This window comes from Suillus plorans (assembly GCF_016647745.1).
Source record: "Suillus plorans strain S12 chromosome Unknown HD556scaffold_22, whole genome shotgun sequence".
In the NCBI taxonomy this organism is placed as follows: domain Eukaryota; kingdom Fungi; phylum Basidiomycota; class Agaricomycetes; order Boletales; family Suillaceae; genus Suillus; species Suillus plorans.
The window spans coordinates 540,732-556,007 of NW_024537406.1; the positions used below are offsets into that span (position 1 = coordinate 540,732).

At 48.1% G+C, this 15,276-nt stretch overlaps 5 protein-coding genes across 5 annotated transcripts; 1 reads left to right on the forward strand and 4 right to left on the reverse strand.

Moving 5' to 3' along the window:
* The first annotated feature begins 455 nt into the window (after positions 1-455).
* HD556DRAFT_1365426 (fatty acid desaturase-domain-containing protein) lies at positions 456-2,211 on the forward strand. Its single transcript, XM_041302766.1, has 5 exons — positions 456-855; positions 907-1,328; positions 1,382-1,615; positions 1,667-1,793; positions 1,846-2,211. The coding sequence occupies exons 1-5, from the start codon at positions 501-503 to the stop codon at positions 2,061-2,063; spliced, it is 1,356 nt and encodes a 451-aa protein (XP_041161330.1). The 5' UTR covers positions 456-500; the 3' UTR covers positions 2,064-2,211.
* A 1,158-nt stretch (positions 2,212-3,369) lies between these two features.
* HD556DRAFT_387708 (uncharacterized protein) lies at positions 3,370-4,940 on the reverse strand. The gene is made up of 8 exons (XM_041310455.1): positions 4,786-4,940; positions 4,618-4,731; positions 4,499-4,549; positions 4,324-4,441; positions 4,129-4,272; positions 3,527-4,077; positions 3,429-3,469; position 3,370 (listed from the first exon to the last, which is right to left on the reverse strand). Coding segments are annotated over exons 1-7 (1,029 nt in total). The 5' UTR covers positions 4,835-4,940; the 3' UTR covers position 3,370; positions 3,429-3,467.
* A 107-nt stretch (positions 4,941-5,047) lies between these two features.
* Positions 5,048-7,389, reverse strand: HD556DRAFT_1365429 (uncharacterized protein). The gene is made up of 6 exons (XM_041302767.1): positions 7,210-7,389; positions 6,928-7,144; positions 6,781-6,875; positions 5,879-6,726; positions 5,592-5,822; positions 5,048-5,540 (listed from the first exon to the last, which is right to left on the reverse strand). The coding sequence occupies exons 1-6, from the start codon at positions 7,283-7,285 to the stop codon at positions 5,268-5,270; spliced, it is 1,740 nt and encodes a 579-aa protein (XP_041161332.1). The 5' UTR covers positions 7,286-7,389; the 3' UTR covers positions 5,048-5,267.
* Positions 7,390-8,519: 1,130 nt separating this feature from the next.
* On the reverse strand, positions 8,520-10,826 carry HD556DRAFT_387764 (DUF155-domain-containing protein). Its single transcript, XM_041310456.1, has 13 exons — positions 10,316-10,826; positions 9,909-10,256; positions 9,836-9,861; positions 9,733-9,787; positions 9,640-9,684; positions 9,541-9,592; positions 9,401-9,491; positions 9,274-9,350; positions 9,209-9,220; positions 9,069-9,158; positions 8,920-9,019; positions 8,759-8,862; positions 8,520-8,706 (listed from the first exon to the last, which is right to left on the reverse strand). Exons 1-12 carry the CDS (start codon positions 10,687-10,689, stop codon positions 8,822-8,824), a joined length of 1,311 nt encoding a protein of 436 aa, XP_041161333.1. The 5' UTR covers positions 10,690-10,826; the 3' UTR covers positions 8,520-8,706; positions 8,759-8,821.
* A 2,523-nt stretch (positions 10,827-13,349) lies between these two features.
* On the reverse strand, positions 13,350-14,805 carry HD556DRAFT_1235564 (Gti1/Pac2 family-domain-containing protein; the record flags this gene model as incomplete). Its single annotated transcript, XM_041297757.1, has 6 exons — positions 13,350-13,631; positions 13,929-14,113; positions 14,171-14,295; positions 14,367-14,449; positions 14,500-14,539; positions 14,600-14,805. 6 exons carry the CDS (start codon positions 14,803-14,805, stop codon positions 13,350-13,352), a joined length of 921 nt encoding a protein of 306 aa, XP_041161334.1.
* Between the last annotated feature and the right edge of the window lie 471 nt (positions 14,806-15,276).

Below are 15,276 nucleotides of genomic sequence, written 5' to 3' on the forward strand. Positions count from 1 at the left end.
CGCAGGTCGCGAAATTTATGGTCGCTCCCTCGGGAGATCATATTCTCATCCTCTCCAAGTTACTAACCTTCACTCTTAGCTTCGACACGGTAGTCCCTCCTTCTGATGTGGCGTTGTTGATTCATCTAGTTTGACTGTCGGCTTTTGTCCCACTTTCACTTATACCTTGAGTTCGAGATATGTTCGAACCTTTTTCCGATCGTAAAATTTTGTAGGAAAATCAGGGAATATCCTTTCCTTTATATGGCCAAACATGACAATGTAATCCTCGATAGCATAATTATGGAGGTTCTTGTGATTATCTACTATATAATGTCATATATACCTTTCTCATTTCTGCACCAGTTCACTGATGGCTAGTTTCTGTTTTAGCGTACATCTACGTTAGCACAATAACGACTAAAAAGGGGCGTGAGCCGACTCTAGCTATATATGTGGTTCCCAGAAAGCACCTCAAATGCTCTTTCGTCACTTCGTCTTTTTCTTCTTGACCACCTCTCATGTCATCCGTCCCTCCAGTTTGCTCGACACCTCCGTCGGTGGAGACTCTCACTCCCCCTATTACTCCGAAGCTTAATGACGACCCTAACTCGCAGCCCTCAAAGAAGTTCATTGACGATCCCGAGCACGTCCCTGCGGATGCTAACATTCCCGATAACTACGTGTCGTACACTCTCAAGCAACAAAAGTCTCTTCCTCCGATCACTTGGGACAACTGGTACACAAAGTTAAACTGGTTAAACGTTGCAATTCTCGCCGGCACGCCCGTTATAGGTCTCGTCGGCGCGTACTACACTCGCCTTCGATGGGAAACCGCCGTTTGGTCAGTGGTATACTACTACATGACCGGCCTCGGTAAGCTTTGGCATTTACCTTTGAAAGCCTGTTGTCTCATCATGTTTTCAGGCATCACTGCAGGTTATCATCGGCTATGGTCACATCGTTCTTACAACGCGTCGAAGCCCCTTCAATATTTTCTTGCATTCGTTGGCGCAGGTGCGGTTGAAGGCTCTATCAAATGGTGGTCACGAGGACATCGTGCTCACCATCGTTACACCGATACCGACCTTGACCCATACAACGCACATCGCGGTCTTCTATGGTCGCACATTGGATGGATGGTTGTCAAGCCCCGTCGCAAGCCTGGCGTTGCTGATGTTAGCGACTTGACAAAGAACGAGATCGTGAGGTGGCAGCACAAATACTACCTGAGCCTTGTCGTGATCATGGGCTTCCTCTTCCCCACTGTTGTGGCTGGCCTTGGTTGGGGCGATTGGCAAGGTGGCTACGTATACGCCGGTCTTCTGCGTCTTTGCTTTCTTCACCATGTATGTTTGTTGTTGCCTTTTGTTCCGATACACCGTTGATCTCGCGCATATAGTCCACTTTTTGCGTGAATTCGCTCGCTCACTGGTTGGGTGAAACGCCATTCGACGACAAACACAGCCCTCGTGATCACTTCGTAACTGCCCTCGTCACAATCGGTGAAGGATACCACAACTTCCACCACCAATTCCCCATGGACTACCGTAACGCCATCAAGTGGTACCAATATGACCCTACAAAGTGGTTCATTTGGTCGTGCCAGAAGCTTGGCTTCGCAAGCCATTTGAAGGTGTGTCTATTGCAGATACGTTAGGATACTTGATTCATCCAGATCTATTAGTCCTTCCCTGACAATGAGGTCCGCAAAGGTCAGCTTACCATGCAACTGAAACGTCTTCGCGAGACCCAGGAAACCCTGTCATGGCCTTCTGATAACAGTGACTTGCCCGTCATTTCCTGGGAGAGCTGTACGTACCTTTCCGCGTATGCCAGGTGTATCTTCTAATACATTCCGCGTAGACCTTGAACAAGCCAAGAGTCGTCCGGTCATCTGCGTTGCTGGCTTCATTCATGATGTTTCAGACTTCCTTGACGATCACCCAGGAGGCCGTCACTTGTTGACGAAGCACATCGGCCGAGACGCTACTACAACATTCTTTGGAGGCGTTTATGACCATAGCAACGCCGCACATAACGTGAGGCATATTTTAGCTGTCGCGCGATCATATCTTGACTAATACCTTGTGCAGCTCCTTGCAATGAAGCGTGTCGGCGTTCTTCACGGCGGAGCTCCACATGGCCTTGAAGATAAGGTCATCCCTCCAAGCCAGCGCCTTCGCATTGCACGATACAACGAGATCGGTGGCAGCGGATACAGCTCGGCAGGCCTCTCTGACGGCGAGGGTCTCCTTGGTTAATACGCTCACCGGCCCTAGATGCACGTCCATTCAGGATAGAACTTTTATATTCGACATTCCCGCACCCATTGACTCTGCATATATTCTCTCGTTCGCAATACCGGCTGTGCCATAGAAAGCATGTTGACCCTCTTCTCCTAATTTTTCTTCATACGATACGGACGGCCCATTTTACGCCTTGTCATGTTTGCGATGGTAATACGAAAGGGGAATGTACGATACTTTGTTATACCTTTATTGTTGATCGCACACAGGCATGATTATGATTTTAAGGCGTATTGCTGAGTAAGCTACACCGCCTTGTTTGAATCCATCATTGCACGATTGAAACTAAGCCGATACACACACATATATATAGACGCAATGATTGTAGCATAGGGCGGCCCTATGCTACAATCCTAGCGTCCATGTATGTCAGACTACAGAAGCACGATCCCTTCAAGTTACTGTTTCTGACTCAGTCACATCATGAGACTAGGCTACGAACAGTCCGACTGCATTGAGAGAGAATTGGTTTTGACCTAGTCTCCTTGACTTTGATGTCCATGGATCCGAAGCATAAGGCTTACGGAGAACGAGCCATGCCGAATGCGGTAGCCTATATATACAAACAACGCAACAGACTAGTGGCTCTCCATTAGAGTCAACTCTGAGTATCACGCGCAGAAAAAGGCAATACTAGTGTGCGTTCCATGTTAGACTCGGCCCAAAAGCATGCACAAGTTAGCTGAACTTGCACTGCGTCAAATCTATGCAAGGCTGGCCAAACATCAAGCTGTCGTCGATCGTGCAAATCGATGAAAAGCGTACTGTTGTGATATAGCATGCTGGCACGATACGATAATACACATTTTTGGGGCAATTATTAGCCGCAGTTCGTACTCGAGTCTGGACGTCGCCAGAACTGCAATCTACGGCGGACTGCTGGAAGGTGACCTGAAGAAATAGTAAGCCAGGCTGTTTTTTTTATGGGAATAGGCTGGAACTGACCAAACACTATCGACGGTCCCCATCCCACCAGTACTAACGCTACATGTTGCGTCCCAAAAGGCGATGGGTATTGGCGATGGCTCGCTACATCAATGATAGTCGAAAGTGCGGCCAGAAATTGAGTGATAAAGAACACCCTGAGGGTTTCACGTCAGTACCTCTCCAAAAACTCGACCTATTCTTTGATGCACGTACATTTGGAAAAGAATGAGCCTCCATATCGCAGGTGCAAGACTCTGTCTGGGCTGTTCGTGACCATGACGGGCTCGAAGGCAAAGTATGTAAATACGTACACCAGGGTACCAGGCCAGGTAACGACTCACTTGATAACGGAAGCGTCATCGTACATTCTTCATCGGGCACGGCAATGCACGCTCGCTGGTCGCGTATCTGAGATTCGTCCCATTGCGATGTCTCCGACAAGCGCTTTGGCCAAGTCCGAGTCGGTGTGGATAAGGAAGAGGGAGAACTTTCAGCCCGCGGGGAATAAACCTGATTTGACATAGCCGCGGCATTATCCATCTCATCAACACGAGGCATCATATCTCTCCTTGCCAAGTGGTCGTCCATCAAATGGTTTCTATTCCTGAAGTCCGCGGACTTGAGACCCATATCCGAGTCGGGTTTAGCCGGCAAAGGCACATTTTTTGGCTCGGAAGGTTCAGTGATGTTGACCTCCCTAATTTCAGCTGCTGACAGATAATGCGAAGGTGGAGCTGTGAGCTTGAAAAGCTCTCGGTGCACCGTGTGCACTTTGAATACGTAGTGGGCTGCTGCTGCAGACAGGAAGAAACATGGAATCGTGAGGATCATGGATATGCCCGCATAGCCTAAGAATCGTCCCCTGTTTATGTGAGCTGCATCATTCACAACGTTGGTAATGCAAGTGACGCACCATATGGGATGAGTAGCGTCGCAGTGGAGATCATCTGTGGGTTGGATGGCGTGAAGGGATAGTAGGACGGGAATGGCAACACCAAGTGCACCGAGCGGAAACACGACGATGGGCAAGAGATATTGGTTTCGCCATACCAACGTCCTGCTCACACATTGTAAGCACACAAAAGGAAATTTAATGCAAACCACGCACGAAGAAGCAGTCATTATAACAGAAGACGGCCACACCACAGCGCGTGTCGTCGCCATCGTGAAGGCGGCACATACTCCAGTCACAGAGAGAGCAGAATAGTATATGATGAACGTCTGAGCTGTTCGAGACATCATATCAGGGTAACAGGACAACATCATACATTATAAACGCTTACCTTTGCAAAAAGCCGGTGGCATATCATACGGATTCATATTATATATCATGCCTTCAAGGTGTCAGTAAAGTTTTCCCGGCTCTCGGCTGTTTGGCAGCCACACGACAACACGAACGCACCCAGGCAAAAAATTCCCTGGAGTATCGTTGCAAAGATGCAGTATAACATTGGACCCCAATAGCTCTGGATCGCGCGAGCGAACACTGTCAGGACAATCCAGCATGCAAAGATACCTGTGCCACTATGACGTCAATCCGGGGGAGTTTTTGATGTCCGGATCTGCTCACCAGAGAACGACAGTGCAAACCACACAACTTTCAGCGCGAATGGTAGCATAGCTGCATAGGGGGGGGGGGGGGAGGGGGGAGGCCAGTTTCAACAGGCAATATTTGACCCAGGCCAAATGCTGACAGTTCACTGTCACGGTACTGGAGTGAGATGCATGACCCAGGCTCATGCTGAAAATAGCCCGGAAACAATTCACTTCTAGATCTCATATTTTCTCACTGTCAAAGTCCGGGGCCGCTTCAGCGTGGCGCAGTGCACAAGGAGCACATAAAAAAGCATAATATTAGCCTACATTGTCCTATATTAAACCATCCGTAGTATGATGGCAGTGGGCGCGAGGATAATATACGACGAAGGAAATTGTCAACTTGATGAGGAGAAAGTGACGACGGAAATGACTGCCCAGGAGGACCCCAGATCCACCGCAAGGCGGCCGCCGGCATCTGATGCGCGTAAAGTGCCATGGTACGAATTGATCTCCTTATCTTTCGAGAGCTTGGCTAACTTCAACGCCACCAGCGAGGCTGGCTACGACAGTCTCCACCCCTGACGAAGGTGAGTCTGTCTGGGCAGTTTCCACTTGCGTATCATCAATTTCGTCTTGGCACCATTCCATCTTCAACTCCACATCCATGATATCCTTGCCTATGCCAATCGGGAAATCGAGGTCATCTCGGGGCAGTATGAACGACGAGGATCGTGTCTCGGGAGTGATGTGAAAAGCTGGGATAAACCACAGCCAGGCCATAAATACCTGTCAAGGCTTGGCGTGAGGAATGACACGTAGCAAATAATAAGCACATACCTGTCCCATGTAGAGTTTAATACGTAACTCTCGGTCGGCGTCAACTACTATTCCGCTGCGACCGACCTTGGTGTTTGTCGCTGACTGGGATATAGAATCGATAGAAGTCATCTCCGATTTGACTGAAGGCTCTAAGTCGCGAGTTTCCTCCTGTCGAAGTGGTGCTTTGGAAATTTCCACCCAACGCTCCTCATTCAGCGGAACGAGAACATAGCTATAAACCTTGATGCTCTGTCATTTGTGAGTTCTCTAGGTGGTGCGATCAGCTTATCATATAGTTGACGGACCTCGTCTGCGCTATTCATTTCAGAAGGTCGCTTTCCATCATCTCCCATCCGAGCGAAAGTCCGTACCATCTTTTCTTTGTCCCATTTGTCGCTGGCAAAGATACCACTGACTGATTCGGACGACTCAGATTTTCGCCTTCCCAAGTTGGTGCTATCCCGAGTACTTTGCTCCCAACGCTCTAGAGCGTCAACCAAGTCATCGTCATAGCGTGCTAGTGACGCCCACACACGGTTATTGCGAGGACCAACAAGACCATTTCCATCCTTTCCGCGATCCATTAGCAAGCTAGCTGCACGAACGAGACCCGCTTTAATTCCAGATATCTCACGCAGTCGAAGCGAAATTTCGGTGATGCGCACTTTCCTCGCGAGAATCGATGATGAGTTAGAGTCATTGCGCAAGCCCGGTTTCATGTCTGATAGTCCCCACATGCCAGGTGGACCCTGGCCAGCAAGAAGTCGTGACCAGTATAGAAGCCAGCGCCGCTGGCTAGGAATACTAACACCTGCCCTCGACTTCGCGTTCGTTGAAATAGACGGCACTTTCATCCGGCGCGAGGTGTGCAAGTCTAATACCTGTTGTAACGTGGGCGCAGAGGGTTTGGTGGGTATACTTTGATTTTCGTCTCGGGACTCCGCGAATGTTTCTTCCACAATGGATGATGCAGGGACGGCCGCTTCCCCTAGTTCTTCAAGGACAGCATCGTTGGGGATTACTTGCATGCAATCATCAACGCGTACAGCTACCCAGTCCTTTTCAAGGTAACTGTTTTCCGCAAAAGGAGGAGAAAAGGTGTCGAGTGAAAGAAGATAAGCACAGACTATCATGCCCGACCTTCCCTTCCCAGCTGCATGAGAATAGAGTTAGTGGATGTACAGAGGGAATGGAGGGCAAGCTGCACCTTTGCAATGCAAAGCAGCTACTCGATCCTTTGAAACTGTTACCCAGGCATGCATCTCTCTCGAAACCAGGGGGAGAATGGCAAGGGGAGGCGTACTGGATTTAGTGATTAGCGATTACAAACCAACATCATATGGCTGTTCCTTACTGATGATCTGGAAAGGGGTAGCGACTCACTCGTCCTCCAAAAACGCTCTTGTCATAAAAGTTCTCCCTGACTGGGCAAAAGTTGAATACCCAAAAGTCGCTACCATGCCGAGCAGTAAGAAAACGTTGAGCATCTTCGCGACGGTTTCGGTAGAAGCCCTCAATACCAGCAGCAGGATAGCCCATCACAATGACTTGATCGGTTACATATGCGAGGTCTAGAATATGATAAAGCATCACAGTGAGCTCGATAATCAATGAAGCACATGATACAGTATCATACCTAGCTCAAGGTCAAGATTCGGATCCTTGAACCTAGCTTTGCCACCCGAAACAAGACGCCGCAAAAATTCGGCCATAAGGCGATCAGATATTTGATGAATTGAACTGGAGCATAGAGCGCGCAGAACAACATGTCAAGGCGAGGTGGTCATTGGAATTTGGAGCAACAATGGAGCTCGGACCTTCCCAAAGTGGTGTGCCTGATAAGGCAGGGTCTGTAATATTTTGGGTTACTACTGCCACCACACCAGCCCTACTCGGACCCGTTATTCTGTCTTGAAAGCAGCGATATAACCGAAAATTGCACAATCTCATCCTCGACGTCTCAGAAGAGATTGCAAACCTTATACCATCCCTCGTATATTCCGGGTTGTACAACTAATTGTGGCCGCTCGTTTCCTGACTGGATTGCGAGAGCAAATAGAAGATGATCCTGGATTTTGTATATTTAAGTATCATGTCTCGCAAAGCACCATCAGATGTCAGATATATCGTGGCTAAATCCGCACGAATACATCTGAGTCAGACGAGGAGTATCGTGAAAAACTACCGACAGCATGCTGGTACAGCAGAGGAGACGTTGAGAAACTTCTGAATGTCAGCGAGGATGAATCACTTCCAGGCCCGTATACCATGTCCATACGTCCATTTCACCCGCCAGCCTTGCACTCTGAAGAGGATGAGGATGCGCTGCCTGCTCGATCATGATGCTGGCTTTGTACCACATGCGTGTATGCCTCTGGCGCCCCAAGACTCCTGAGACCTCTGCGCAGCGCAGCACTCGTCTCGCTCTGGCTCAAATAAGACATCGACAATCGCGATGCTACAGCCCTCGAGACAAATCCTGATGCACTTGAAGAACTTAACGCCCTTTGCTCAACGGATGATATCCAAGCCTTGGCACAGCAAGCGAGGAGTGCACCATACATGGCAACATAAAAATCCTGTTCAGACGAGTCTGTAATCTCGCAAGGGCATGCATATAATGCATCCGATTTGCAATTGGCAGTAATTGCGTGCATGTGAGACGGAGGCAGATGTTGCGTACTTGTGCGTGTCATCGACGTCCTAGATTTTGGAAATCAGGCAAAGTGAGAAACCAGGTTCTTTATGAAGGCACGTGTCGAAGCCCAGCCCGATGAAGAATTTAGAAGTTGGCTATCATCCAATCATCCAAGCCAACTAGAAGGCGAGTGACTTGCTGAGCCCAATCCTATTGCCTCCAAGATTGCAAGGAGTCCAGATTGATACCCGGACATTCCCATGTTGGGTATGCAATTTGACGTTATACAGGCAAGATACCATTTTTGTTTCAAACCCTTGATAACGAGGTAAGAAGGTTTTCGTGAGACGCCGAGGAAGCAAAGACGGGACTGGCTCCAGTAAGGATTGTTGTATATTTCATGAAAGTTGTATGTCTCTGTTCGACCCGATCTTGGGCGGTCTTGACATTTTCCCGCCCGTACTAGCCAGCAGTATAGTTAAGTGATTGCCCATGCTACCAGTGCCGATGAATGCGATCTGACTGACTCAGCGAGGGGAAAGTTTACCTTCTATAAATACAGGTTGCGCCGTAGTTAAGCATGCGAGGTATATGAATTGAATACAAGAAATCAAGCCATGAGATCCACGAGAATGGTGATAATGCCAAGTACTAGATCGCACCAACATGAGCTCATCGTTGAACAAACAAAAAGAAAGATAAAATTACCGATTTCAATCCCAATAAGAGCAACGACAATCTGTTCAAGTCGTTCTGCATGCCTACTTGATACAGACTCCTTGAGAAGTTGGAGCATATCTTGAAGAACCTGTCCATGAAATCAGCGAATGAAGGCACGCTACATCAACCAAACTAGCCTCGACTCGTGTATTTAGGAGATTGATTCGCTGAGGGATCTCCAGATAACTCCGCGCAGCATCATACAACGGTTGGAGATCGGGAAAGCTCTGAAAAGGTGTCAAAAATGCCGGCACTTGATGTGGACAACCCGGCTTACCCAGAATACTTCCTAGAACGGGGACAGGGGTGAATTTAATGTACTCTAGACAAATATTTTCTTACCGGAGAGTCTAAGACAGAGCCTACAGAGTTAATATTAGTCCGTAATATGAACAACTCCCCGGTTTTGCGCATAATTTCTAGAGAGTATATATTAGATGGTTTGCAATGCGACATCTTCTTGACCGACCTTTATGGGGTATGCCGATCTTGCCTGTCTCTGACAATGTTTCGGGTATATCTTTCGTGTCTTCGATAGTATTCGAGATAAGCTCCTCGAACTGAGCCGCCCTCAGGAAGAGATTATGCCGCATAATCAAGTCAGCGTACCAAGGATATCTTGACAGACTGAGACAGTGCGTGCGATAGAGAGAGCTTTGTCCTTGATGTGTTTGAGTATCATAGAGACTCCTTTTATGCTTGACTCACATGTAACCAGATCCCTTGCGCAAGGTGATGACATCATTGTATATCCTGTGTCATGAGTAAAAAGCAGCGATTTCGGCAAGTGACTAAACGTACCGACTGTAGTTTGCATAATAATAATTCAGATCCTCCATTTCAATGTCGTCTGGTGCTGCAAGCGATTCAGACTTCTGAAGGGAATACAAACGCCCTCACATACCCAATCTTTCAACTTCAAAACGCTTGCTACGAACAGTTCGTCGATGCTGATTGTAACAAAAGAAAGCACTCACATAGAGGACAAGAAACGTTTCTCTTGGGCTTCACTCATTCCCCATATGACGACTGTTCCGTAGGCGAAAATGAAAATCTCGGCCTCGGTTGGAACAGTGTGAAATTTGCTGATCTTCTTGCGATTAGAGGTGAGCCCATGGTCTTCCGCTTCAGAGACCAGGGGATTTAGTTCAGGGATTCCTAACAAATCCCCACTTGCCGGCAGGGATTTCGCATTTGTTTCTTGGTTGACTTGGGGTTCATACGCGTAAGGAGTATACAAAACATCGTCAATAATCTTGGGGTCTGCAAGATAGGATGCCCTCCGGGCATTGAAAAACTTCGAAAGTTCATGCAGACGATAGGAACTAAATCGAGACAAAGCCTGTCAGTCACATAGTCAACCAAGAAGCCAACAAAGAACTACCTTGCCGTCGCATATGCCGTTACACGAGGTAATGACTTCGCCTTTTTCTTTGTCAGCCTCAGTGCATCTCTTCGTGCCGTTCCCTGCGGAATTTGGGAGATTTGACGTAGTCGTATTTCGACATCCTCGTCTTCGTCCTCATCTGACTCATCCTCGTCCTCATCATCCCCGTCATCCGTATCTCCTGTTGTGCCTAGACTTTCCTCAGCATCTGGACGTGGCAAAATTTTGCTTTGGGTAGACGATGTTGGTTGGTCTGGTAGGACCTTGAGTTTGCCGGCGACCTTCGTGGACCTGTTTGCACCGCGAGTTTTCGGCTCAGGCTCCTTGGAAACGCCTACTATAGATTTCGGTAAGAGCGGTTTTGTAGGCATGATGGGACTCGGATGTTATAACACTTTGAGAGTTCCTCTCTCAGTTGTTCCGGTTCGGACTTGGTTCTCGTCGTCTCGTGGGCGGCGGGCGCGCCACCACTGTACTGAGTGGGTCACATGACCGCTAGTCACGTTTTTCCTGTGGACACTGCCACAGTCAGAAGTTCAACACCCTTGACAAGTACATAGCTCTGGCCACGCGAATTCCAATCGCGTCGACATGCTGGATCAGGGTGCATGAAGGTTTGAAGCTTGCGATTTACAAGGAAGTCGTTTTTACTCCCACCCCTTCATCGTCTTCTCGGTCACTGTTCAAGTTGCCCTGACATTCTACCTCGCCTATTATATACTATGACAATGCAGGGCGAGCTGCAACGAGCGTATATTTGTAAAACGCCGCTCAGGGTTTCCCTGATGTGTTTTGTGGTATGTGATAGCATCATATGGTACTGAAAGCTTACCGAAACCTGTATCACTGCAGGACTTGAACGCAGAACGTCAAACGCTCGCGCGTAGGCACCGCTGATATCGGTATACGACATGCACAACAGCGCTATCGACTGCACTGCTCAGGCTCATCCGATTAGATCTCTCCCGCTAGCTAATATTAGTGTCATACTACTGCCAGTGTCATGCAACCTCGCCGGGCCCCAAGCTTCCAAACTCAGACCATCATAAGGATATAATTACCCACTTACATAAAGCTTAAAGCGTGGTAAATTGCAAGGTTTGTGCCTTTACGTTTACTTTATGCTTCAGCACTGGGGGAAGCCTCACGTCACGGTGAATAATCGCGGCGGGAGCCTCGCTAATCGGGGAACGCTCATTGGCGGAGGGGCTATCTACCCCATGATGCCACTATGTGCCAATGTATGTATACTTAAATGACATACTATGCCAGTCCGACTCATTCTCATTTCGCCAGCCTTCTTTGATTCAAGATCACGCAACAATCCCGAAGTCGTCGGATTGGAAGGAAGCTTCATCCTATGAGCTGGCTCCGCGGAGCCGTTTTGAACCGCAGGGTTTACTGCCGTACAGAAAACCCTCTTTTTTCTTCTGGTGTTGGAAGCCAGTAATTTTACGAACAATGTACCCTACGCACAGGAAGTTACAACAACATTGTCGTCATGTACACTCACCATTTTTCAGGCCTAGGCATCCAATCCATCATTGATATTTCCCCAAACAATTATCCAGGTCTGCTTCCCCGACCTTTCAGTGTTCTTTATCAGGTACAATTGAATTTTATATACAGGATCTGTTCCGAGTTTGGTGACACATCCAAACCGGCCATTGGCGATAATCCCTCTCAAACGATTTGCAATGTCCCTACGTTCGAAGAAGGGCTCCCGGTCAGATTGCTAGTAGTATGGCTGAACGCAGGCATGTGGAAGCACATGTACTGTGTCAAGAATCCTTTCAAGAAAATTTACTCTCACACTTATCACCATTGTCTAGGCATCTATCACGCGAATTCACCAGTTCTCCCCTTTGTACGAGGGGACAAGTGAGTCGCGCTGATTCGTCGGGAGTAAGACTTACCTAAAGCACATGTTCTATCTCAGGACTAACTTCAATACTCCCATTTTCCGTTAATACGCTCCAACTGAGCATACCTGCTCAAGCAACGAACAGATCCCTTAGTTCGGCCCGAGACGGCGATTAAGCATCAGCAGGGCAGTTGCCTACATATGACATTTCCGCGGAATAACCAGAAGAACGCCCCTGAACAGACTGCGCCAGCACCCGCTTTGGATGCCGTCACATCTGGACATTCAGCCTGACGCACCGAAACAATTCACAAGTGACGCTATACTGGATACGGTCTGTATGTCATCACGCTTCAGGTGATGTTTATCACTTTACGGAACCGCAAACGGGAAGAAGTATCATGAATGGAATGATCAATTACATAACAGAGGAAGTGATGTTGTATTTCCGGGGTCAGCCTACGCTGTGTGCATGGTACGTACCTAATAGGCTTGGCATTAAGGTCGAAGTACGTCCTGCGTGAGAGGAATATGTAAATTTTCTGCAGGCGGGGATATCTCAGTAACGATCCCCACCCACCAACAGCTGCCTACCTGAGATGAGACGTTCAGCATAACCCCTATCCCAGCTCAGCAACAATGACCCTTCGCGACGGAAAACATCTCACGGCCTCGATTCCTCCGCTGATCGTATTCACGTTCGATGATCGGCGTCTCGGATCAATTGGGTGTCAAAACGGTATACATATAAAAATAACAGACAACCAGGACCACACTCACTAGTTCACTGCAGACATACATTAGCGTGGCGACGGGGTTTGACAAATTGGGAAGTGCACAAATTCCTGCGGTTACTATGCGGTACAAAGTACACTATCTACATATCAATCCGAGGCTTACGCGCGAACTACATAGTACGAGTTCAACAGACAACACTTGGGATACAATACGAGCTCACCCTTATCAGAATGACAATAAGGTACCTGTGTGCGTTCGGCGTTAAGTAAAAACAAGTAACAATATGTAAGTTTAACAAGATGTGTGAGGATTATAAATGTATAATTGACAAAGAAATGGCTTGTCCACGCCTGGAGGATGAGGTATATTAAAATAAGTAGAAAAGGAAGTCGCAGAACATCTCAAGATTAGATCGGCCTCAATGAATCATCAGGTATACGAGCACCTTATTGATTCGGAGTGTAAAGCAGAATGTCCCTTTGAACGGGGGTGATTTCGGTCTCCTCCCTTCGAGACAAAACTTGGCGAGACCTGAGTTGAAAAACGCTGAAGAAATTGTTCATCAATAGGTTCGCGCCTTGGATATGCAAGCCCTTGGAGGTATTCGAGGGGCACTAGTTGTTCCGAGAGGTGGGAAGGACTAATTCGCGGACTTGGAGTGGCGGGTCCCGAGGATGATGATGAGGGTGGAGAAGGACATGCTGAGCGACTCTGGAACGGCGCGGTATCACGAAACTGTGATTGCATCTGAGTAGGAACCACATTGGGAGCCGAATAAGCCGTCTGGCGGACGCTGGAAGAGTGATGCCTAGATGATCCTTCTGCGGGAGAAGGAAATGAATAGGCGGTCTTACGTCCGCTTGTGGCCTCTACTTCCAGCAGATCAAGCTGGGAGGAATTTCTTGAAGTGGGAAAATGTGTAAACGCGGTAAACGGTGAAGGATTTGAATTTGAAGCATGAAATGATGACTGAAACCCGGATTGAACCGGATTAATCTTGGGTAGTACGCCCTCCATGGGAAACTGTGGGAGTTGCTTTGCCAGGGCAGATTTTGGTAGGTCGTCGTCTCGTCTCGTCTTAGCATCTCTGCGAGCACTTCGGAACCATCCGTCTGGAACCGGGACATCACCAACCCCTGGTATATTATCGATTGTGTTAAGCCGATCAAGCTTCTGTTGACTGAAGTAGGCAGCTGATGAACGAAGGATGATTAGACTTCCGAGGCGGCGGAGATAGCTCAGAAACGTACTTAAGTGCCACTTCCTAGTGATACCTCGTGTGCGATCATCAGGTAACGAGACACGTACACTATAAGTCTGCTTGATCAAGCGTTCAGAGTCCCCCGTAGCACGTGCTCGCGAAGAAGGGTACATGCTGTGAAATAGGTAAAATTGTCGTTCCACGGCGTTTGGACTTTGGGCGCCCACATGATTGACGTGACCTACCTAATCATCTGGGCCCATGGAGTACCGGAGCTACCTGGATCATCATTCACATCACATTCTTTCTGCTGATAGAACAGAAATTCCTTGGGAAAATGTAAGTCCGGATGAAACTTGGCAATCGACATGTACTCACATCGCGGACTCTACTTGGTCCCCAGCCCATGCCATCCGTCCTAGCAATATAAATAATATTGAATTGATATGCTTAGACCCCCAGCCACATGTGGACAGACCATCGTTCCATGCCGAGCCCTGTAGCCTCAGAATTTGCACTGCGTTCCTCCCAAACGTATACGTTTCCGGGAGTGATAGCCCTTCGTTCCTCAGCGTCCAATCGGCGCGTTGTAAGTGGGAGCGCATTCCTCGCAACAGCGTGAAAGATGTAAAGCGCATCCCTTGTCGAGCGTATGCGAACATTTTGGAGGGAAGGTTGCTGCATATCTTCAGGACGAGGATATCAAGGGGGAAACGCCAAGTGGGTCTTAGGATCAACGGAACTTCACAGCACAGGTTATATATTCTTGGATTCGTAAGGGAACTGTGAACCACGGATAAAATTAAAATTATTCTAAGTTTGAATTGAGTTAACCCACATGCTGGATTTTGAAAAAGCGCCCTGTGATCGGACTCTTCAGATTCGACTTGAGAGTATTTCCGAGACGTGGGGACGCCGCTAACTACTCCACTAGCCAAATCCATAATGATAACGCAGCATAAAGTGCGAAGAACGTGGGTATAAGATTACAAGCTGCTCATCTCCCAATATGGCTGTTCCGGTGCGACGCAAGATACCGACCAAGTTGCCAGTGCACGCAGAAACCTTACAGTACAGGTTGACTACAGGGTTGCTTTAATTTATCTGATTTGTCCTGATGCGGCTGACAACAACCGCTGCAGATGCGGGCTTTTG